The 23,892-nt window shown below is 38.9% G+C and overlaps 1 protein-coding gene across 23 annotated transcripts in view; it reads right to left on the reverse strand.

Moving 5' to 3' along the window:
• The window catches only part of DLGAP1 (DLG associated protein 1), a 401,340-nt gene that overhangs the window by 57,367 nt on the left and 320,081 nt on the right, over positions 1 to 23,892 (reverse strand). For 9 of the 23 annotated variants that reach the window (XM_086891366.1, XM_086891345.1, XM_086891361.1 and 6 more), the window contains one exon: positions 5,035 to 5,175. The exons of the other annotated variants lie outside the window; for them this stretch is intronic. In XM_086891366.1, the coding sequence (XP_086747492.1) occupies positions 5,035 to 5,175 (141 nt within the window). The remainder of the gene's footprint in view (positions 1 to 5,034; positions 5,176 to 23,892) is intronic. 23 annotated transcript variants of the gene reach the window in all.

The raw sequence follows: 23,892 nt of genomic DNA on the forward strand, positions 1-23,892 counted from the left end.
CCAATAAATGTCTGGACATCTGAAGTCACCCACATGAACCAGGTTCTGTGAACCTTCCAAAGCTTGCTTGAGTGACCTGAATATGGCTTTGCTGGTCTTACTGTCTTGGTTTGGAGGCCAGTAGAAGTTGCCTACTGAAATATCCCCCTTGAAGATGCCTTCTCTGATCTTGACCCAAAGGCATTCTGCAGGACTTCGACAGTTACCATGGCGGACTTCTGTGCATCAGTTGCTGTGGTTGACTTTTATGTACCAGAAGTTCCCCTTGACAAAGAGCGAGGCTCCTCCAGTTTTGTCCTGCCTGTCTTTTTGAAACAGCCTGTTTCCATCCATCGCAATCCTCCAGTCATGTGAGTTGTCCCATCATTTTTCAGTTATTCCTATGAATAACTCTGCTCTTGATGAAATCCTTAGTCCCTGGTGCCACTTGGGGCACCAGTTTCAGTCTAAGATACTGTCTGCTGCTGTTCGTGTGGATAGAACCTGCTAAGACTTTGTGCTTTTTTCTTCTCCCAGCTGCTAAGTTTTACTGAACCTTCCAGACATTGAGAAGACATTTTAAACAGAAACACATTTATGAAGTTTGGGGTATTGAGAAAAGACAAATGTCAGCAATGAATTTTGAAATCACTGGCTAAATTTTGCCTTCTAGCACATGCAATAAATATTTACAGGTTTCTTTGAATATATGTTCCTGAAACCCATTTTTTTCACTTGTGAATCTCAGCTGTGTGCAATTACTTACTAGTCTGATGTGATATCCTTTACAATTCCTTAGTAGATTTTAATTTATTTTAATTATATTTTTTAATTTATTTGCGTAACTGCTTCTTGAACCCATAGAGTAAAACCAAAACATCTAAATAGTCTTGGACATTTCATAAAAACAACAGATTTTCTTCCCTAACCTTCTGCAATCCAATTTTAGCACTTTTGGCACACTTATATCAAGCCCACACTTTAAAATAAAATGTCTGTCAAATAGAAAAGAACAACACCAATCTGGAAAGAAATTATGTTATTCATCTTCCAACTGCACATTGCAAAAGTTGCAGTTTTCTAAAAAGTACAACTTTGAAAAAGTAGTTTACAGTTTAATTTTTAAGATAACTGAATGATGAGATTTTTTGCTATGTTAATACTTGAAGCTTTATTTTTAATTTGTCATCTGTAATAAACACAGGAGTGCAGAGATGTCAGGAGCTGGGTTTACAGGAACTTTAACACATAACTAGAGATAATGCTGCAGAACAGCTGCAAACACACTGCAGCAAGGCCCTCCTCACTTTCTGCCCACAGCTGCATAGAGAGTTAGGCTGAACAAGTGAGCTGAAGGATTTGTTAGAATTACCACATGGCAAGGAGTTAAAAAGCTGCAATTTGGCCCAAAGAAGTGACGCAAAAAGATCATTTTCTCATGACAGATTTTTGCTTGCCATTGGCTTTTTTAAGGTGAAGGCACACGATAACTTGTTTTTTCTTATGGCGGGGAAGCGGGTGTCCATGTCATCCAACAGCCCTTGTCACTCACCTTCTTAATGCTGTGTCAGCAAGAACCATTTGGAGCTTCCTTCTGGAACTCAGGGCCAAAAAGCCCAAATTCTGAGATCAGGAGGAAGATCTAATGCCAGTAGTTCTTCATCTAGTAGCTCTTCTTTCTATCCTGTTCCTATGCCTGTGACTCTGGCAAATGACTCATTCACTTAAAGGACATCACAAACTAGAGAGCTTTCTAAATTGGTACCATCCAGATCCTAGTTAGCAAAGCAGGCTCCTGGGACACAGAGCTTCTTGAAAACCAGCTCAGGCTATATGCTTTTGCAATCTGGTGATAATGAAAACTAGCAGTGTACCTCCTAGGCCTCTTCTTCAGCCTGTTGACAGTTCTATGTGTTTAGTATGTAACTGGCATCAGACAAAGGGAGGAAAGCCTATAGAGTCAGAAATGGAAAACACTCACTAAACCAGATACATTGCAGCCATCATAGTTTCCACTTGCTTTTGCATATCTTTAATAATTGCCAATCTGAAATGGGACCAGCTGACAGGCTGCAGTACATAACAAATATGTTCATGTTTATATATGTCCCTTCCCAAATGTACATGTTTGAAAAGCCTTGTGTTTTGCAGCCTCACCCAAACATCTGCAATCATTTATGGACTAAAACAGCTTGCCATCTCAGCCTAGGTTTTTCAATGCACACTACAACTGATGTCATTTTGGTATTTTGGATTTTCAAAAGAAACAAGTATGTTTCCAGGCAAACCACATCACAGAACATGCCACGGTTATCAGTTCAAAGAGCCTCACTGACTCAGCAGCTAGTGCTGTGTTTCATCTAGTCTTCCTGAGGTCAGGCAGGGAAATGTTAGTTCAGGAATACACATCTGTGTGTATACAAACAGATTCAGTCTTCAGTTGTTCTCTCCTCCTCTGCCCCGTGAAATAATCCTATGCAAAGCACAAGAGCTGTCAAGTACAGGCTTGGCCAAGGGTAGACTTTCATATGAATCACACTACATTCTGGAGTGGGTGTGTTACGTGTGCCATTTTAGGGGTGAAGGAAAATAGACTGATGGAAATGGAGATTATTACTGCCATCACAGTGCCATCACATTATTGTAAAGAGGTCCCTTAAACTTATATACAAAAGTGTGCTCTGCTTGCATTTTGTCTTTTCTGTAGCCAACACCAGAACCAGGGTGAGAAATATACTCCCAAAGGATCCCAGAAAGTGGAAATAGGATTCAGGATGGACCACTTAAACCTTTGCTTCTCCAATTTAGTAAAAGAAGCTAGACATAGTTTGGGTTCCCAAAAGAGCCATCATGGATTCAGGCTCCTGTGAGTAACAATGATTAGACTGGACACAGCAGAGGCAAAACAGAACTGGCTCTGGGGCTGCTCCTGACTAACCTGAACGTGGTTTGAGTTTGTAACCTCATGCAAATCCCGGTCAAATTCAGCTGTCTAAATGAAACTAAGGCGTTGTAGTAAAGGGGATGAGTGGATGCTAACAGCTCAGCATTGTCAGGCATTGATTAAACACTTTGATGACTTTGATGACAGGCTAACAGTGATAAAGTTTCATCAAGTTCTGAAGGCATCCAGTAAACTTTCTAAAGAAATATCCTTTACTGAAATTGGAGTAATAAACTGGTCAGGGGATTCAAAGGAGTGATGAGTTTTTTAATACATAACTCCTTTGGATCTACCTTGGTAAATGGGTTTGAATATAGCTGAGATAGTGAAAAATATGCTATAGCAGAAATGTAGACATTGCATTTCAGATGAGGTAGAAGGGCTTCAGTTTTAGAAGACCACAAACATCAAATCAAGTGTCTCAATACCTTGATGTAACAACTTCAGATAGAAATGAAGAAAACATAAAAGATGGCTGTAAGAGTGATTTGGAGTTTTACTCTTGGAAATCAGTCTCTGTGTTGCCACTGGGACTACTATCCAGTGCTTCTCCTCCCTGTTTGAGGTCTGACATATGGACACACACACTGATGTGACTAAAATAAATTTTTTTCATAGATTGTGTGTCCTCATGAAAGGGCTCTAAAGGGTGGGTGTTCTTTGAAGTAGGCATTCAAAAGCACAGGTATCTAAAAATATGTTATAAAAGGAAAGCTATATGAGCTTAACAAGCCATATTTTCCCAAGGGCAAGCTGATCTTTTTTCCCTTGTTCTCACCATTGAAGATTTCTTTTCACAGACCCAGATCCTGAAGGGTCCTAATGAGAAATGACTCTTCATGTTACAAATGCCTCCTCTGCTGTCCCTGCAACCTGCCTGGCAGAGTCTTTTGAGCTTTAAGGTAATATCTCAATGATTAGTTTTGAATGTAAGTCATGCTTGCCATTTCAGATTTTAACTGTTTGTAGTGCTCTTGGGTTTACACAAATTGACAGCTCCAATGTTTGCTGTTGCACTTTTGTCTTAAGAGGTATTCACCATGGTTTTATGTTTTGGGTGATGACAACATATTCTTTCAGGCCTATAAAACAGTTTGTTTTGTATATCTGTACTTAACGGAGGACAGTTGCTACAGCCACAAGCTCTTGTGCAGCTTCTACCCATTCCCCAGCAAGCCAATATTCTCCAGGCCAAACAAGAGGATTCATTATAAAAGCTGCTGTAGAAAAATGTTTTTTCCCATCACTTCAGTGCTACAATGCTGTTGCAGAAGAAACACTTGCACTACCCGGGAGCTGTGAGCAAGTCACAGAGAAATGACACAGGTATGTTTAAAAGTCTGTAATGGAAATGTCCCCAGTGAATGGGCTGTTCACAAAGGATCACTTCCTTTGTGAATCACTTCCATGATCCTTCCAGAGCATATATTAAGGACAAGATTTGATGGTAGTTGTCTTCAATGGTAGCAGTTCCACCCGCACCCCCTCCTCTCTCTTTCTTATTTTTCATTTTTAATTTAAGTCCATATTCACAGCAGAGATCCAGAAAACAGCTGTATTAGCAGAGTCAGAGGGAGAAATAAACTGAAACAGGACCAGGGATATTGTATGACAATATCACTTCTGAAGACAGCATGCTACCACTAAAGAACTGAGAGTGTCTGACTTTACACTGACTATGAAAGCAATCCAGTGAATTTTATTTTCCTAATGCGAAGTTGGTTTTATAAAAACTTTTACTTCATATTGTAGGAAGTATCAAACTCATACTGATTTATATTGATTTTTACCTACAAAATAAGGAGCAATGAATTACTTTGCAACCAAGGAATCATACCTGATTTCACAGAGATACTGATATGTAAACAGATTTGTAAAACCAGAACTATTTGAACATCTGGTCTGCATATAGGTTTCTGAGCATTTCACCTATCTGCATCACCAAATACCTAAATATAGTTCTCTTCCTCTCATTCAGATTGGTGCAGTTGAGGCAAGAATGTGATTCCAGGTCTCTCAGAATTCTTTTTTACCTATCAGAAGAAAAAGGTTTACTGGCTGGATAATTCATGTATGGTTCTGTTTTAATTAATCAACAATTAAACACCCACCTCTAATAACGCCCAGATCTTTTAAAAGATCTTGACAATGCAAGTCATCCACCCGGATGTATGAAGCGTCTTCTATGTTCGCCAGTGTAACAATGCCAAGATCCTCTTTTTGTGCTGGTGAGCTCTGTAAAGCTGACACACCTAAGAAGAGAATAGGCTCATCTCCATTAGATCTTACATACCTGCAATAAAACTGTTAGGAAAAATAGTTTTGTTGCAGAATCCTTCACCTTGGCAGCATTGTGAAAGCCAGGGGTATACAATTTAACATTGGGCTCAGTCGGGATTTACTTTGATATTCATCAATGAAAGGGTGATTTTTACAGAATACCCTTTTGAGAATAGAAAAGAACTTTGAAGTCTTCTGCTGAAAAGACAGGTGAGCTGATCTTTGCTTCATATTCCACAGGTGACACTCAGTGTAATGGCTGTGGAAAGTTAAGCACCGTTTCAATAACAGAAACTAAAAGCAGTCAGAGCAGAAGCATTCATTACATGCACAGAAAAAGCAGACAGTGACTCTCCACTTTAGTCCTTTGTCTTGGAAGTTCAGCAGTGAATTGGAGAAGCTTTCCACCTGGCCCAGCATTGTGTGAAGTGTAATGGAATTGGGTCAGTTTGTTCACTGAAATGTTCTTCTAAAAGATACTGGCATAGATTCACCTCGGGGCTGACTGTGTGCTTTCTTTCAGTCAGTTACTGCAGACTGAGCAGCTGCAAGAGCCTCTCTATGGAGAGTCCAGGGGATGCACTTTTCCTGGTCATGGCCAGCTGAAACTTCATGAGCAGAAGGCAGCCAGACTTCTAGCAGGCATAAAATGCAGGTATAGCTGCTGAAAGGGCAGCCTATTTCCAGTATATGGATAACCCACTTGATTCTTTCCTATCTGTGTATCCAGATTTGCTTCCATGGAAGACTAGATCAGCTGGGGAGATGGTTGCAGCCTGGTCATGTTCTACAGGCAGGACTCTGAGGAAGCAGGACTCTGAGAGTATGTGGACTTTACCAGTCAAGACACAGGCACTCTGACTGAGTATGGGCCTGTGTGGATGGACCAGGAGAAAAGACTCCTTTAATAAACAAGTGAAAAAGGTTACTTCTTATTGCCTGCTCATCTGGCTCTTGATACTAAACTGCAAGGCTCTTGTATAGTGTGAAGAGATGTAAAAAAATTAGTGGAGGGTGAGTGGGTGTTACGCAGCAACTGCTTGGTACAAAGGAGCAGTACACTGGAATCAGCACTGAAAACTGGTGAAGAGCACCAGCTCTTCAAACATCATTAGAATTAATGGTTTCACCATTTACATTTTGTGGAGTCCTGTCACCTGAACATTTTTCGTTGGGTAGAAACCTCAGACTATTTACAAACACTGTGTCCTGAGGCACTTCTTTCTGCAGTAGAACAATAACTCCCTCTGGTGTTTGCCTGCTATTGTTACTGCCTCAGCCACAGGCCTGGGAAACCCTGCCAGAGGAAGGAAACCCTGTCAGATGATGTATGAACTATAAACATTCTTTCCTTAACCGATGGCATTTTACACTTTGGGTAGAAAGGCCATTGTGCCCACCGGCTCGGCCCCAGGGGCGCTCAGGTCTGCAGGGAACATCACTGCATCGGGAAAAGTGGAATGCCAAACTCCGCTGCTGCCGAGGGCTCATGCTGCCAAAGACTCATTTACATGCTCCCTGAATTTATTTAATTACATGAACAGTAGGCTTATTGCAATGTGTCTGGATGCTTTATTTGATGAATGCTGGAACTTACCGATCCAGTCCCGAGAGGGTTGGGATACACATAGGGCTATGTCAAATGGCTGGATGATAGTTCAGAGTTAATGAATTGCTGTGTTCAGCTCTTGGGACAGACAATGTAGAACTGTCATTCAGCTGCAAACATATTTACAGGAATGCTGTCACAGCTTTGAGGGTCAAATCGGACCTACAAGTAAGTTACAAGCTACATCTGCTGGCAGAGGAAGCAAAATGAGATGCAAGAGAATTAAGCTCCTGCCCTTTGGGCCAGACCGTATTGATCTATTGCCGTAATAATGCTGATTGCAAATTTTCTGAATCTAAAATTTATGAGGAAATCTAAACTTTTAGTCTTAAATACATATTGCACAATAATTTTTAAGTACACACTCAAAAATTTTTTTTTCAGATTTCAGCTGCGATCAGATGATGAAAACAAATCTCAGGACAAGATGAAAGACATTAAATGTTTGAGTTATGCATTTTGCCAAAGAGAAGAGGCTATTTTGATGGGCTGTTTAATAGAAATTTCTTCCTGTGATCACTGAACTGGATGCTCACTCCAAACAGCCCAGAGGCTTTTTATATGTGACCTAAATGTCTGGATTTTTTCTCTTTTCTTCTGTTCTATCACAGAACAGAAATCTGTAAGCTGATTATTGTTGCTTAATTCACTTCTGAATGCAAACATCTTTGCATATTTCAGACACTGCTCTATAGAGCTGAAATCAGAAAAGCTAAAAGAGCTTGAGAGCTCAGTCTAAATCCCAACTGTCTGACTCCCTGGCCAATGCCTTACATTATACAAAGTGTGTAGCCGTCCTACACCTTTGATGTAAAACAACTCTCTTTTAATGTGCTTTAATCTCTTATTCCCTTTGTCTATCACATAATAATCCTCTTGCTCATGGTAATCCTCAAAATCACATATGCTCTTTAAAGCTTTTCTTTTGGAAAGTATTCACACCCATTTTTCTGGGCACTGGCAACTAAATATTACAGAAAACCTGATTCTTCTGACTTTCACCAAGACAATCTGAATTTTTTGTATTCCACATTTACTGCTTGGCTGGAACTGGGTCAACAACATGAGCAAACAGTTTCTAGTTGTCCAATAGAACCACGGTGTGCGGACTGTTCGTTTGGCCAAGGCAGAGGCACAAGATGTTTGGGAGCGTTAACAGGAAACAAGTAAAATGACATTTTTATTTGGGTTATAAAACAGAAAATGAAGTTTAGTTGTCTAGAATGATTTAAGAACATGTTCTCCTGGACTATTAAAACAAGCTAGTAAAAGAAAAATTCTCCCCTCCTCAGCAGTAATAATCAAGCCCCCTAGCACTGGCTCCTGGACACTTATAAACATGCTACTGGCTACTCAAAGTTTGATTACTGTAAAGTGAAATATTTTTTGATATTGCCATCTTAAATAGGTGAGGTAGAGGTTGAGACTAGAATAACTTAATCAGATCAGCATGTTGATTTAAATGATCTAATCATGACAAAAATGATGATTAGAATGGAAGTCTCATCAGGTCAGATGTAAGATCCTAAATGACATAAACTGCATAAATTGCAGGACATGATGAATATGAGCCTAAGAGTTCAAAAAGAGAGGTCTTTTAAAAGGTCTTAGAAGATCTTTTTATTTGTTGGTAAATGTGCACATTGCCATAAGGAATTTGTAGGAAGCTAGGAGGAGTGCTGAGCCACAACTTCCAATGATACAACAGCACAACCTGCTGATCAGACCACCTCATCTTGTCTGTCCAAGACCATCCAGTTTGCCTCACTAACTCCCCAAAAGACCAAGTACAGAAATTTCTCCAGGTTTGCTTTTTACAGAGAGTAGGGTCTGCTGTTCTGTCAGCAGGACGGATCCTGGTTCTACTCCTGATGTCTAGGGGTATTTTACTTTTTTGCCCTTGTTGGAAGGTACTTCTCCCATCCTCAGACATGGGAATTACCCTTCCATAACCCCTCCGCGTTGATCAGTCCTACACAGACACATGACACATGTTATTGCCCCTCTCCTAAGCCATCAGAGCAGGCAGAGGGAGGGATCAGTCCTGGGCTCTGGGTCAGCTGCTGACTCACAGCAGCTGCCCCGGGGATGATGGATACACAGACCCCAGCTTTACAGCACAGCTCCCTGGTGTCATGAGTTAGCGGTTCAATGTGCCTGTTATCTGATCTTGTCACTACAAGAGTTTTAAAGTTGCTCCTGAGCTTCTGTGAAACTCTCATTGTTGTACAAAATAAAGGTAATTTTGCACTTCTTTCCTAGAGATTATAACCTACACCTCATGAGTCACAAACCAGAACACAAACTTCCCAATTTCAAGAGTCTGAGGAAAGGGATTTTGATGGTTTCTCAACCTAAGCAGCTTTGAAATTTTGATGTTCAGGGATGCCTTACAGATCTGCAGGTCCCTCTTTGCAGTCAACTGTGGTAGCTCAAAGAATGCCACCCAGGCTTAACAAGAACAATAAATAGTACCAATAAACACTCCAAGCTGAAGTGGGCTGCATGTGGGAATCAGGCAGTACTATTTCTAAAAGAAAGGCAGGAAATTAGGCTCTCTTATGCCATTTCAAATGTTTACAGTAAATCAGCAAAATTAATGGTTGTAGCAGATAGAAACTCTGCTCTGACTGAGAAATTCACTGTACTCCAAGCAAACTAGCCAAATATTAATTTCCTTACAGCTGTTTTCGCAATTTATTTCCTTGATTTCCCAAAACGGTGTCAGCTGCATTTTCTCATGAGTGCAAACATTTGTGTTGCAAAAAATAAGAAACTCAAGAATTTAATCCATTTTTAGGAAATGAAGTTAACTTATCAACTATAAGTGCTAATCTTCCCATCTCACATGAAATCCAGAAACTTCAGATAGATATAAAACGCTTAGGTAACTTGACTCTTTGCACAAAGATATAGATTTTAAACACTGATGGCAAACACTTGTCAAAAGGAACCAAGTTTAATTTGGTGAGCAGAAAAAAAATGAGGTATAACACCAAGGTTACAGTCAAGATCCCTTGGAAGATGCTGAACAAAATTTTTCATGCAGATGTACCAATGCATATTTCCATTTCTCACTCTAAGGAGGATCAAAAGTTCAGCTATCACAGGGAGCATCCTTGCTTTCTTTAGCCCTCATCAAGGTGATGACAATCAACTCTAGTGTGCCAAATCTTAATTAAGTAATCACTTTCTCAATCTTTGTTAGCAATGTATTGACTAGACAAACATAACTATTAAATTTTGAAATATGTTGCTTTGTTCAGTTTCTGAACTTTTAAAATCCATCCGTCCACTCCTAAATCACTACTTTAATGCTGATTGGAAAATATTTTATTGTGGCAACTATATATTAAAAAAAATTAAAAATCTTAACTGAAATTAGATTAAATGAACAGAAATTAAAATAGAGGCAAATTTAAAATCATGGCATACATGCTAATACTATGAGAAGAAGAAAAGTTCAGTATTCAGATGGGAAGCTTAATGTTATCAGTATTCACAAGACTAGAATCAAAAGGTCTGGAGTAAACTTTAAGCTCCCTTTATATTTCAGTTTTTCCACTACTGATACAGGGCCAATAACCCTTACTTTTCTCATTTGTGGATTGTTGCAAGGATGAAAAATACAATGTAAATGCTGAGTACTATCATAATTAGCTTTATAAATGGGAATAAAATCATGAAGCTATATCATAAAAGTAAAAAAATTTGGTATTTGAAGCCATAAATGCACAACACTGAACACATCAGGAAATAGTCTGGTGAGGAAAATAAATAAATCTTTTTTTCTTCAGTAGCAATGAAGCAAAATTTCCATATGATTTTTTTCCTCACATATTTCTGATTAAGGAGGCCCATTCTGAAAATGTTTATGGAACAATTTTTGACAGTTAATATTATCACAAGTACAAGTACTTTTTGATGCATGTATGGGCAGAGTCTGAGATTTTCACTTTACAGAAGAGTGGCTGCATAGATGAAGAACAGGATTATGTAACTAGTAAACTTTTGTAGTTAAGTGAATTCTAAAACAGCTAGTGATACGTGAAAAAGGAAATTACAAAGTCCTTTTTAATTATCTCTCTGTATTAAAAAAAAAAGAACTCCTCCCACCTGGAGAATTCACAGAGGACACAAATAGTATAATAGTAGAACTAATCACAGAAGAAGAAAAAAATCTCTTTAAAATATTAAAATTAATGTCAGAAGAAGTCATGAGTCACAGTTTAAAATAACACATGACAAGGATAATTGGCTTATTATTTTTTTAAGCAGTCAATAGAAGAAGATGGATGACAAACCTTGCAAGTTACAGCAATTTATCAGTTGCTTATAAAATAGTTTAACTATACTGCCCTATAAAAGTGTATGTCTATATATCAGGCAAAGATCTGACTCCTTTTTTTGAGTCATAGACATCAGCTATTTACCTCTTTTCTGAGGTGGATTTTTAGGATTCATTCCACTGACACGGAAGAGAAATGCTTTGGAAACTTTGTCCCTTTAACTTTTTCATTCCTAATCTCAGCAAAACTTCACAGCAGCAAGTACCTGATTATAATTCAAAACAATGTTACTTGTGGCCTTTGGCAAGTTTCCTTTCAATCAAAATTAATCCCACATTTACATTTATGGCTGAAACACAGAATTTCCAACTCAACTCATGTTCTAGGTATTTCTAAATCAATATGAAGGCTTAAACTCCCACGTGATTTTTCGTCTAATTTCATTTGCTTAGGTTGCAGAAACAGGCACTGATGTAGTTATTCTTTCAAAAATAAACTCAAGGTCATCCTAAATTTTGTTCTAAAAAACCCCCAACTTTAGAAGCAATTAAGTGAATCTGGAATACAGCATGGATAACCTGCAGCAAGGTGTATGAACCTTGCTATTTGCTATGGATGTGTCAGTGCTTTTTTTGACCTGAGGATCCCTCTGCACATTATGTAAGAGGATAAGACCAAAAAGACAGAATTTTAAAAGTGTCTGTAAAACTATTAGATTTTGCATGCTGACACGCTTACCTGCATGGTGCTACACCTTTCTGTCCTGATCAAAATGTGGAAGAATGTTAAAAAGAACCAACAGAACATCAAAAGTAGAACTCCGTGATACCGTAAGTGCTTGTATAACAGGCAGGACTCCTGATAAAAAGTGGCTTGGTGAGCACTTCCACCATCTCCCTCAGCACCCTTGGGTGATCCCAGCCAGCCCTGGACCTGTGTGTGTCTAAGTGGTGCAGGAGGTCACTGCCCATTTCTCCTTGGACTGTAGGGGCTTTACTCTGCTCCCTCTTCCAGTCTTCCAGCTCAGGGGCTGGGTACCTGGACAAAAACTGATCTTACAAAAGTTGAGACAAAGAAGGTATTAGGTACCTTGGCCTTTTCCTCCTCCATGAGGCTGTTTGTTTTCCTTTCCATTTCAAAGCAGTGTTAAAACCTTCAGTTAAGATATGCAGGTCTATCACTACGTCAAATCCTAAGCTTTCAACACCAAGTATATGATTAGTGGTGTCAGATCTGTCAAAATTCAACAACTGCAGCAGGTATTAAATGCAGTAGCACTGACTCTGTTGTTGGCAGCTGGTTGGCTCTAGTGGGGCTTGCCCCAGGACTGAGGGTTCCAAGCCTCCCTGTCTCCTTCTGCTCCCAGAAGTCCCTCGGGGTGACCTTCTGGGCTTTTCATCTTCTCTAAAACACCCTGGGAGAGCTTGAGAACAGGGCAAGCTTTCTTGATGGTGGAGGAACAGTGAAGGGACTTAACAGGTGGCTGGTGGCTGGACTTTCTGCTTAATTGACCATCCTAATGCTGTTGAGATCAAATTATATTGTTTACAGTGTGTTATGAAACACTACTTTGGACAGGCTATTTTTCATTATTACTGAAATCAAGTAACTGAATGCAAAGGACAGCTGTGCAAGAAATATATTTTGTAGCCAACACTGTATTGTATTACACCATACTATCAAAAGGCACTCAGTGAATGTCAGGGTGTGTAAGTTTTCACTGGCTCAAGTCCTCTGAAACTGCATCTTTCCTGAATCAAGACATATAACAAGATAAAAAAAGAAAAAACCCCTGAATTTCAGTTTTCAAATAATTTCTTGTACAGTTGCTACATGTTCAACTCTCTATGGATCAAACTTTGAAATCATAAAACAAAATACATATATATATATATATATATGTCTATATCTAAGACTTATGCAAGCTTTTCATGGCAGAAATTGATAATTTCAACTTTGATACATCAGGCTCTTACAGGATTTGAAAGAAGCAGCTGCACAGAACAATTAGGCAGCTGGAGACCAACCTTCTGCAGCAATATAAAGCTCCAGTTTCTGAGTCTGCAGGGATATGCGATACCAGATTTTAAGCAGTGACGTCTTAACATGCAGAAGAGCTGTCACTGCTGTTTTCAGTTTCAAGAAGGAAATTATTTCTGGGGGTAGAGCCAAATTTAAAGAGGAAGTATTTTGGGAGGGTATTAAAGCTAAAGCTGGAAGCTCTTTGAAATGGCAAACATGTTTGAAACACCGAAGTTTGAGCCTTTCTTTTAAACATTACTTGTCACTACTTCTACCTTTCCCAAAATACTTGACTTTTAACCTTGTTTACACTGTGTTCCAGTGAATTTGTGCGTGATAAGGCTGGCAACTCAACGCAAAAATGGTAACAGTTTATGGGATCAACTTTATTCCAGCCTTTTTCAGTCTCTGCTTTTTTTTTTTTTTTAATAATAGCTTTTTTATATATGAGATTTTATTAGGAAGATTGGTTGAATCTGTAGACCATTAAATACTGCACAGAGAGCATACAAAAGTGCTCTACATGTGCCAACACTGGATACTGGAAAAACTGAGATACCTCTCTGAGAGCTAGTCAGGTACTACAGATTCCCAGCAGTACATAGCTGCATTTGCATCTTCTGCCTATAAACAAACTCCTTATGACGGTGGAAATGACTTAGAGATTCATTATTAACACAAACTGTTACAAAATTCAAACATTGGAGATCCCAGAGAAAACCACACACAGAGAGGCATAAGCTAAAATTTAAACTAAATTGAAATTGGGGAGAAATCAGAGGACAGAAAATGAGTTATGAAGTTTATCTTTTATATTTTTCTGTATCATCAATATAGCCATCTACCTGCACATAATACATAAGCTTTCCTTGAGAATGCTCTCAATATATGCCCTGTATTCAAATTGTTAAAAAACTCACAGCCTTTATAAGCCTTAAGTCAGCTCAATTGGCTATTTCTTCACAAAATGGCTACTAATTCAGTAGAGATTGGCTGTAGGAGGTGATCACCTGCTACATGCAAAGGAGAGCTCCCTTGTGACTTCAGTTCTACCTCAGCAATTAACCAACCAAATAAGCATCTCCAGCCAGAGACCTGTGAAACAAGTTCAAAGCAGACAGACATGCTCCTGCCCATGGCAGGGGGGTTGGAACTGGCTGATATTTAAAGGTCCCTTCCCACACAGTCTGTGATTCTGTGTCACTCTGATTTTCCTGCAGGAAATTGCTTATTTAACACCACACAGGAGCTTTGTGTCAAATGCAGGGAACAATCCAGCTTCACAGGGCAGCTTTTGTCTGCCTTCCTGGGCAATTTTCACTCACAGCTTCTTCATCAAAATGTTCTCTAGTCTTATTAATTCCTATGCCATCTTGTTGAGTCACTTTGAATTTCCTGTATTTTAAAAACTGACTGCTTCAGGTAAAAGTAAAGTAAAATTTATCTTTACAGGTTTAAAAGCTCTTCTAGGTCTTTTTGGGGAACTCACTATATGGAATAGGATGAAAATTATCTACCTCAAAATATAGCAGACTTGAGGTTCTATTGCAGCTGGTCCCAGCTGAATCTCCCTGTGATCATGGTGGGTCCTCTTAAAGATCACAGTTTAACATTCTTCCTGCTGTGGCTTGCCACCTAAGTCTTCTTGCCTTGTCTGTCACTACCATGCTAATTTTTAGCCCAAGGCTTATAAAAATGCCATTCTGTCTCCTTGTCTATCTCAAGAGTCTACAAGCAGTTTATAGGTATCTTATGGGATGACTACTTTGTCTTCCTGATATTTGCTCTTGCAGCTCCCCAAGAAAGTTTGCTTAGGCAAACACTTGGCCCTAGAGCTAAACATCTGTTTTCCAATTTTTTTTTTTTAAAACATCACCATGTTCTGGTACTTAAGAGGTTTTTTTTTTTCCCCTCAGCAAGTGAGAAAGCTTTTGTTTTGGGAAGAAAAATATCTTTGAACATGTTATGCATTATCTTTCTTTTTTAAAGATGACCATGAAGGACAGCAAGAGCTTACATTCTGCTGTAGTCTCTTTACTAGGAAGGAATGCTTGCTACAAACAGGACTTTAAGGGAATCAGGCATCCATACATTATGTGAAGATCTCTGGAAGAAATTATTAGCTATTTGCTTTAAATTATTCCCTTTGTTCCGACATGATCATACATACATAAGTAAAACCAGCTGCTCTTAGGTCTCACAAAAGTGATCTCTGTGTGAATTTAAAAGTCCAGAGAGCTGCAGCACTGCTCAGTAGTGCTTATTGCTGATGGTAATGAAGAACAATTGGGTCAGAGGAGGAAGCAGCCACATCTCATTTTCATCACTGGTCTGCTGGAAAGCTGTGACCCACATTTGCAGTTACTTCCAAGAAAGTTCTCATTTATCCATTTCCAGTTTGACATGATCCTTTGTCAAAAGCACAAGCAGGTATCCTTCAGGGAAATGTGGATTCATACTGCCTGGGACCAATTTGTGCACTAAATTAGGAGTGGAAGTAATGCAAGTTGTTGACGCAAGGAATGTAGACAGGAAAATCTTAGAAATCTTTCAAGACTGAATAAAGCTGACAAATTAAAAATTCACAGAACTGATGCACAACAACAGCTTTCAAGAAAATAAGCATTGTTAATAGCAAATTTGTAAACCGCTTCACTAGAACAGGCACATTTCAAGTACAGCACCTGTTGAAGTATTTTAGTAGCCTTCCAAATCAAAAATGTCATTTCACATTCCTTGCTTCCAGGATCAGATGTCAGTCTCCTTGGAAGCAGGAGCTGCAGCCGATAATGTCCGCTTGTTTCGCTTTCAGCAGCGCTGGCTCGTTGTGACTTTCCAAGCATTCCATTATTCCTGTTTTTCTAAACATTGTGAGAACAGTTTTCATTTTCTCACATGAGGGGGATGATGGTATCAAGGCAGTTGCATGACTTCCAAGAAAGACAAAGGGCATCCCGGCTCAGTTCACGCCGTGCTGCAGTTCATACTCAGCTGAACTTCACTCCTCAGAACTGTCTGTTCTCAGCACTGTCTGCAGCTGTGAAATCCAGAGCTGTGCCTTGTCTGCTGCCAGCTCCAGCATGGCATGGTCACACATGGCAGCCTGGCAGGCACTCAGGCCATGGAGGAATTAGTACTAAGCACACCTGCATGATTTTGTTGTGATTTCACAGATATCCTCAGCTGCTCAGCTTCAGAAAACGTGAGATGAACAGGCTTACTTCTGATATACAAAGAGGATTATCTAGGATATATTTATTTCAGGGCAAAATTCACTTTGGCTATGGAAAGAGTTTTGCCTTCAGTGTGCAGTAAGAATTTTTACATATCAGTTAGGGTACATTGAAAGAAAAAGGTGATTAGCTCGTAACTTTTCAGATATCAGAACTACACTTAATTCAAACTACTGCTGTTATTATCTACCTAATTCTTGTAAAAGAAATTTTATTTCAAACCTAGTTAACAGTTATGTATCTTGTGCTGGAGCAGATCCTTATGACCAATTCAGACCCGTGAGTAAAAGGAGGGCTCTCTGAAAGCATCAAATGAGATAAATCAACATGTGCAAATGCAATTATTAAAAAACTTGACCCTGTGCCACACAGTTCATGCACCTGAATGAACCACAGGCCTTGCTTTTGCCATAAATGTTATGTTTTAAAATCTGTAAGTTGGAAGTACACAATATACTGTAATTGTACTGTATTTGTAACAACTTGTTCAAGAAGAGATTTTTGTAAAAGAACCATCACGAAGTGGAACTGAGCCAGCCAGATTACTGGCAAAGCTTCCTGCTGAATATGATTAGATAAAGGGAGAATGGAGACTGGAGAAAACTGATCCTCTCAGCAGAATTTGCCTTAATTATATACAGGATGGGGAATTAGTTATTATTCTGCTGTTAAATTCCTCAAGTGGCCAGAAGAAACATTCTTGCATAATCTGCTTTTTCAATCTAGCCCATGTAAAACAAAGATCATTTTAAAAAAAGGAGATGCGGCTGACCAAGTTCTATAAAGCTGGTAATTTTTTCCCCCTAAAGGTTAGACAGTGGAAAGGGGTACTGGGATCACCTTATCAGCACATCTCCAATAGTCAGCTAACTTTCGTTTAACAGAAAATTTCATTTTAAGAAGTAAAATCACTGAATTTCACACATATAATGCAAAATAACCTCATGTCAATTGCTGTTCTGGTAAGGCAACATCTTTGTAATGGTTCATTGCCAGCCTGACCTGAACTCTGCCTCCTCACGTTGTTGTGACTCAAATTATCAGGTTTTTACTAACACAACAGGACTTCTGTGATTGCAGATTCCTGTTTGTGTGAGGAACGCATGGCTTGGAGTGTTCTCATTGCTGCCTTATGCAAGTGGAAGTGGTGCTAGTAAGATGAAATAAGAATTCAGAAAATACACAGACAGGGAGTAGGATATCTAGCTTAACGAGAAGTGGGGGATTGCCCTCGATGCTACTGAGAGCAGTGAAACAGCAACAACAAAATGGTGGGAGATGGGCACTGCTGGTCCATGGGCCAACAGATGAGTTTGGTAACGCAGGGACTGTGAGCCCAGCTACACAAGTGGAATCCATCTCTGTGCTTCTCCCTTCCAAAAATCAGAAACAGTTACATAATTATTCAAACTAGCAACATGAAACAGAATCAGAGGAAAAGGAAACAAAAGAAAGAAGCTGTGAAAAAGGACAGCTTGTCTGAAAGATAATTATACACAGAATAAAGAACTAGGAAAAAAAAGCACTGGTATTGTATGCTTATAGATTAGCAATGATTTTCTTTAAACACAGACTGTGCTAGTTATCCCCATTTTTTCCATTTCAGAAGTTGCAAACATGATGGTTTCATAGTTCATGACTGGGTGGGTGACCTTAGCTGCTGTATTTCTACAAGCTGCCATATCTGGTCTGCTGAGATGGCCTTACTAAAATTCTACTAATTAAAACACAAAAAGGAAAAAATGAAAAAGGCAATTTGAATTCCTTGCAGGAACCCAGAAAAACCTCTTGAGTTGTCAGAGCTGAAACGCTGTCATCTCCTCTTAACTTCCTGCTTGTAACCCATTCCCTTTCCTCAGACAGGAATGACACTTGTCTGCTGGAGCTGCCCTGTTTGTCCATCAACACACTGGACTGGGAATTTAAAGAGAGTTCTTCTCTGAGCTAACCAGAGGGTGCAACTGGGAGAAACAAAAAGATTAAAATATAGGCAAAATTTAGAGGGAGTGAGTGTTATAGCCATGGGTGATTAATATTCATGTGCACAGTGGGGAATGTTGCACACCAGTAACATTATGCAATAATGCTTTTAGCAGATATAATATATGACTATATAAATGATGGGCATCTGAATACTGTCTGAAGACTCTGTAGTCTGACTTCTGGAGGGGTGTTGCTGGCTGACAAACTAAAAGATATCTACATTTTCCACAGGCAGCAAAATATGAAAGACAAAAATCAATGAAATTAGATTAATTATGGACACATCATTACTTTTCAAAACAGTATTAAAGAATGGTTGGAGAGCCATTATCTGTAAAAATCAGAACAAATGTCCTAGGAAAAATGGTGACTGACATAAGTGTCATGAGGTCATCAGATACAGTTTACTAAACAGCAGTTTTTACTGAGGAAATGAGCCATGCCATTAGCTTCAGCCTGTCCCCAAACAAATCTTCATTAACTAACCACTTCTGTGAAGCATGGCAAACAGCTCAGTCTTGATTATTGTGGGAAGTTGTCAGGGACTGCAGCAGAAAAATCAGTGTAAATACAACTCCAGGAGAAGACATGTCAGTTGCCTTCAACAAGTATTAAAATATTAATTCTATGGAGTTAAATAAGAACTCTTCAGTGAGAGTAAAGATTAATCAAAGTGTATAAAATAAAAAGTCTTTTATAAAAACCACATTTTAAGCAGACAAACTGATGAGTATCAGCAAAGCAGCTAAAGTATAACTGGAGAGCTGACTGCCAGATGATGTGCATCAGCAGCACACAAGGCATTACCAGGCCTTGTTCTATAAAATTATTTAATGACATTACCGCTTTTGCAATGTGAACTTATTTTCATTTAATCTAATTTGAGAAATGCAACATTTTCCTTTTTTTGATGAAAAGCCATCATTTTATAACTTACTGAAATTTTAGGAAGACGTATGCTAATTTGGATTTTGCAAAATTTCTTCAAACTGCCCCAGCAGAAAGATACCTACTTGTTCCTGACATTTTATCAAAAATCAAACATGCACCAGTCTTATTTTACAAGTGAAATGTTTTTCATAACAATATGAATGAGCTAGATATTGCTGACAGCTTGAATTAATAATTTCCCTGGGCTTCATGCTCTATTATTATTATTATTATTATTATTATTATTATTAGCAATAATAATAGCAATAATAATAGCAATAATAATAGTAATAATAATAATAGACTTTTCAGGAGAATAAAATTAGATGTAAAAGATGATGCCAGATGATGCTGATACAGTGTCTGATATTTCAGTGTCAGAAGCTGACAATGCCTCAGGCTCCAAATTAGTTAATGTCATGTTGAAAGTGAGAAAAAGGAAGCCTAGACCAGGTGGGTATTCCTAATCCTGTACCCATGATTAATGTCACATGTTCCCAATTACCACCAATGTTGTTTGATAACTGCACTGGGGTTTTTTTGGAAATTAGTGATGGTAATTGACAATTTCAATTGCATAGTTTTTTACTTCAGTAAAAACTAATTTGTTCTTGTGCATCTGCATAGGCATTGGCCAGAATGTCACCCTAAAAAAGTTCCTGACACTTTTCCATGCCTGCAGTTACCTGAAGATGGAGTGAGGCTTCCTCTGCACATCAGCAGTAGCTGGCAAAGTTAGTTTTTTGCCAGTTCTTTGAAAGACACGCATGTACCAAACTTAGTGTGCAGAGAGGGAGACAACAAATGGTCTGGGAGAAGTGCACATGATTGCAGTGCAAATAGAAACAACCTCTTGAATGGAGTCATGCTGGTTTGCAATGGGTGGTCTTCTTTCAATCGTTCTTTAGCACACATATATGAAATACTGTGTCAGTGATCAATTCTCAACATGATGTTACAGACAACAGGTGCAAGGCACCCGGTATTCCTCCACCTTATTTTGCTCAGCATGACCTCCTTGCTAATTGTGGAGAAGGAAAGATGCAATTGCCCATTCCATCTCTTCCATTTATGGATGTGACAGAAATAGTCCTGACATTGGGTAAAAAAAAATCAATTCTTATTGTGTTGAAAATTTGCCTGCTACTACAGGTTAGGGGAAGCATAAATATTTAACTCACTGACATTTCTCAGGAGCAATTTTTTTGGCAGCAAAATGGAAAAAAAACCCCAGCCCCAAAATCTGAAAAGATTCCCTGGAAATTGTTTTGCAAGCCATGTCTGTATTATGCCTTAGAATCTTGTTCCCCAAGATGTTAAGATTTCAACAGCAAAAGGACTAGAAAAGCTTACATTCTTATCTTCTAAAAAAAATATCCTAAACTGGATTCCAACAGATTCATGCTCCTGCCCCAGACTCCTCTGGTTGTAAAGGTACCAACAGTGAAATAGAGGAGCTGGATGCTTCTGTGACACCTGGATACAGGAATTATTAAGTGATTCTATGATGGTGGCAGCTGAGGATACAGCACCTTACACAACTAGACCCTCAGTGAGCAAATTTCGCAGGAAAAGAAAGACATGTTTCAGCTTTGTAGCTTAACAGACTGCTCTGGTTTGCAATATTGTACTTAAAATATTAAGAAATGCATCTGCAGAACAGATGAGGAGAAGTATTCCTCTTCATTTGATGAAATTCCAACACTGCTGCTGTGGTCTCAAAAATTCCCACAGTTATTCAAGCTTTCTATCCAGTGCCTACTTATCTGTCATGTTCATTATTTTCCATTCACTAGTTTTGCCAGCCCTTTGAAGGCAATAAAGGGATCCTGGACACCATTAACTTGACGACCGTTTCATATCCCTCTATATCTCCTGCCTGCAGGAAAACTGGATTCTCATCACAACCAGAAAATATGTTCTAAAATAAATGTCAAAAGCTGACTACTCTGGGAGCCCAAACAGCATCAATAAAACGTGCTAGACAGTACATCATCTCCATGTAGTCTACACACCAATTCATACAAGATGAAGGAATAAGGAGAAGACAAAGTATTTTGGAAAAATTCAGGTTGAAAGCTCCATGCATCTGCTTCTCACCATTAACTATTCACACAGGGAAAGGTGTTATTGATTATACATAATGAATGATTTTTTAAGTGCAGGCCACAATTCTGTTTTACAAAACCCTTCTGGACCTACTTTTCTACTTAAAAACTGGTTTTATCCTTTGTCCTTCTTCTTCCCCTTTTGTCACTTCTCACCTTTTTTAACTTAACCATCATACTCTTTGCCCTTCAATTGAAGCAGGTATGTGGAATTAGGAAAAAAAGAAGTGTTAAGAGTAAAATTTTAACTGCTTTAGTGGCTATTAATTTACAGATACACGTTTTCTCCAGTGGTGCATATCACCAGTAGGGTGGGCTATTGTATAAATAAAAAAAAAAAATGACCACCCACATGTTCTCAGGTTCAGTACCCCTTCACTCAAGTGTATTCATGATACAGGTACTCCTCGACTGTGCCACCCAAACTCACAGACCAGCCTTTGAACTCAGTGAAAGTCTCCTCAGCTAAATTAGCAGTAAGCAGGGAACATAAGAACTTATGTTCTCAGTAAGCACTGCCAGAAATAGAAAAAGGCTCTCAGGATTTCAGCACATATTTGAAGTCCAAGAAAAGGGGACAACTAGCAATTTAAATCAGATTATGGGACGGAGTTCTTACTCATAAAGCCACGTGCAATCTGTGGAAGTATGTGACACCAGAACAGATGCTGATGTGCTGCAGGCTGCAGTCTGTGTAGACAAGGTGTGCCTGTTTAAGCATTAACCCTGCAGGTAGCTCATGTGAGGTTAAACACAACTGCCTATTTACACAAAAGGATACTGTGCACATCTGGGTGAACATGATGCAGCTTTTTGGCTGTGGGCAAAGTCGTAGAGGAATATTTAGGAAGACGGAATGTTGGTGCTGGTACTGGAAATCTTAACTCACAACTCCTTGTCCTTACTTATTTATCTTTATTATTTTTTTTTAAATTTATTTTTCTGAAAGGAGAATAAGCATTTTGGTCTTAGCTGTGCATTAATCTAACTTCTAAAATGATCTAACTCCCCCATAGCCACATCCCAAATAGGTCAAGACAAGCTTCCTTGGAAGTATGTAACAAGACAGTAACTGACTTCACCTAGATCAGGGCATACAGCCTTGCCAACCCCACTATCAGACCTTCCAACACATGCAATATTTCCCTTCACCCTTCCTCCATCTCTCTGGAGCCCTTCTTCTTTTGCTTCCCCCTTTTTAAATAAAAGAGGCAAATGGTGAAATGTCACATGAGCATTCAGGGGGCTATGTGAGATAAGGCAGTGTAAGGCCATGACACCAGGTGACAACACGTTCTGTCACTTGGGTGCAAATCACCCTTCATGCAAAATGGAAACCAGCAGGTTTTCTCAGGACTTCCTGAGGCAGTCAGATTGAGGCTCATGGAGGAGTTGGGTTTTATTCATAGCTTATTTTGTTATAGTAGACCCTGATTTTTTTCTGCCACAGTTCTACATAATTTTATTTGATTCTTTGTGAAGTTCAGAAGAAAATGAAAATAAATTGAGAGAAAAAAAATTCAAAACAGAAATAGCCTGCCAGCACTTGTTTTGCTATCCTATTATAATATTCTGACTTCCATCTAAACCTTCCCAGGGGGATACATATCTACATTTTATTTTAGCTAAAGACAGAATTAATTTGAAAATTATTACAGGTAAGAGAATGGTTATCAGGACATCATCTTCACTGTGCAGAGAAAAAAAGTAGGCATTTTCCTCAACAGAACAGGAGAGAGATCTACCACATTAGAGGATTCTGTGGTATTATTTATTGTTTTTTAGGGTTTTTTTTCCCTCCTCTGAAAGCTTAGCTCAAATTCTTGATCAAAGCAACTAGGAATTGTTCTGCTCAGACGGCTTACTGCATTTTAAGTGGGATGCAATTTAGCACTCTCCCATCTGACCAAAGCTAAATTCAGTAAGGGAAAACAATTTCCAAAGACCAACATCCATTTCCCCCTTAAGAGGCCAGACAAAGGTTGTGGCATTAGAACAGATTACCAACATCTGCCTGCAGTGTGTTATTGATAAAAGGGACTGTTAGACTCTGATGGCAGCGAGACTGTCCCTCTTTGCAAAACAGCATTAGGTGCTTTCCAGATCCCAGTATTGGAGTTGCATTGTGCTTTTTATTGAGCATTTTAAGAAGCAGTGCATTGAGACTGGTGTAAAAGACTAAATCACATCTCTGTGTATACTTCAGAGGTTCTGCAATTTTTTTAATGTGCAGTTTTCTTTGCTGACACATTTCCTTTGGGTTTGCCTGTCATATTATTAAAGAAACAAAGCAGTGTTTGTTTCAGAAAGTGTTTACTAAAGTACACACCCCATAGTCTACCACAGCTTCAAAGAGCCAATTACTGTTAGACTGTTTCATAAACACGTATTTAGGAAGCATGAAAATGTGCAATTATTTACACTATTCAGTACCTAATACATCATATTTGAGCTCCAAAATGGGAATTACTGACATGATGAAATATAATGGTTCCAAACAAATTGCTGTACTACA

This window comes from Cyanistes caeruleus, chromosome 1, assembly GCF_971803275.1.
Source record: "Cyanistes caeruleus chromosome 1, bCyaCae1.hap1.1, whole genome shotgun sequence".
Lineage (NCBI taxonomy): Eukaryota > Metazoa > Chordata > Aves > Passeriformes > Paridae > Cyanistes > Cyanistes caeruleus.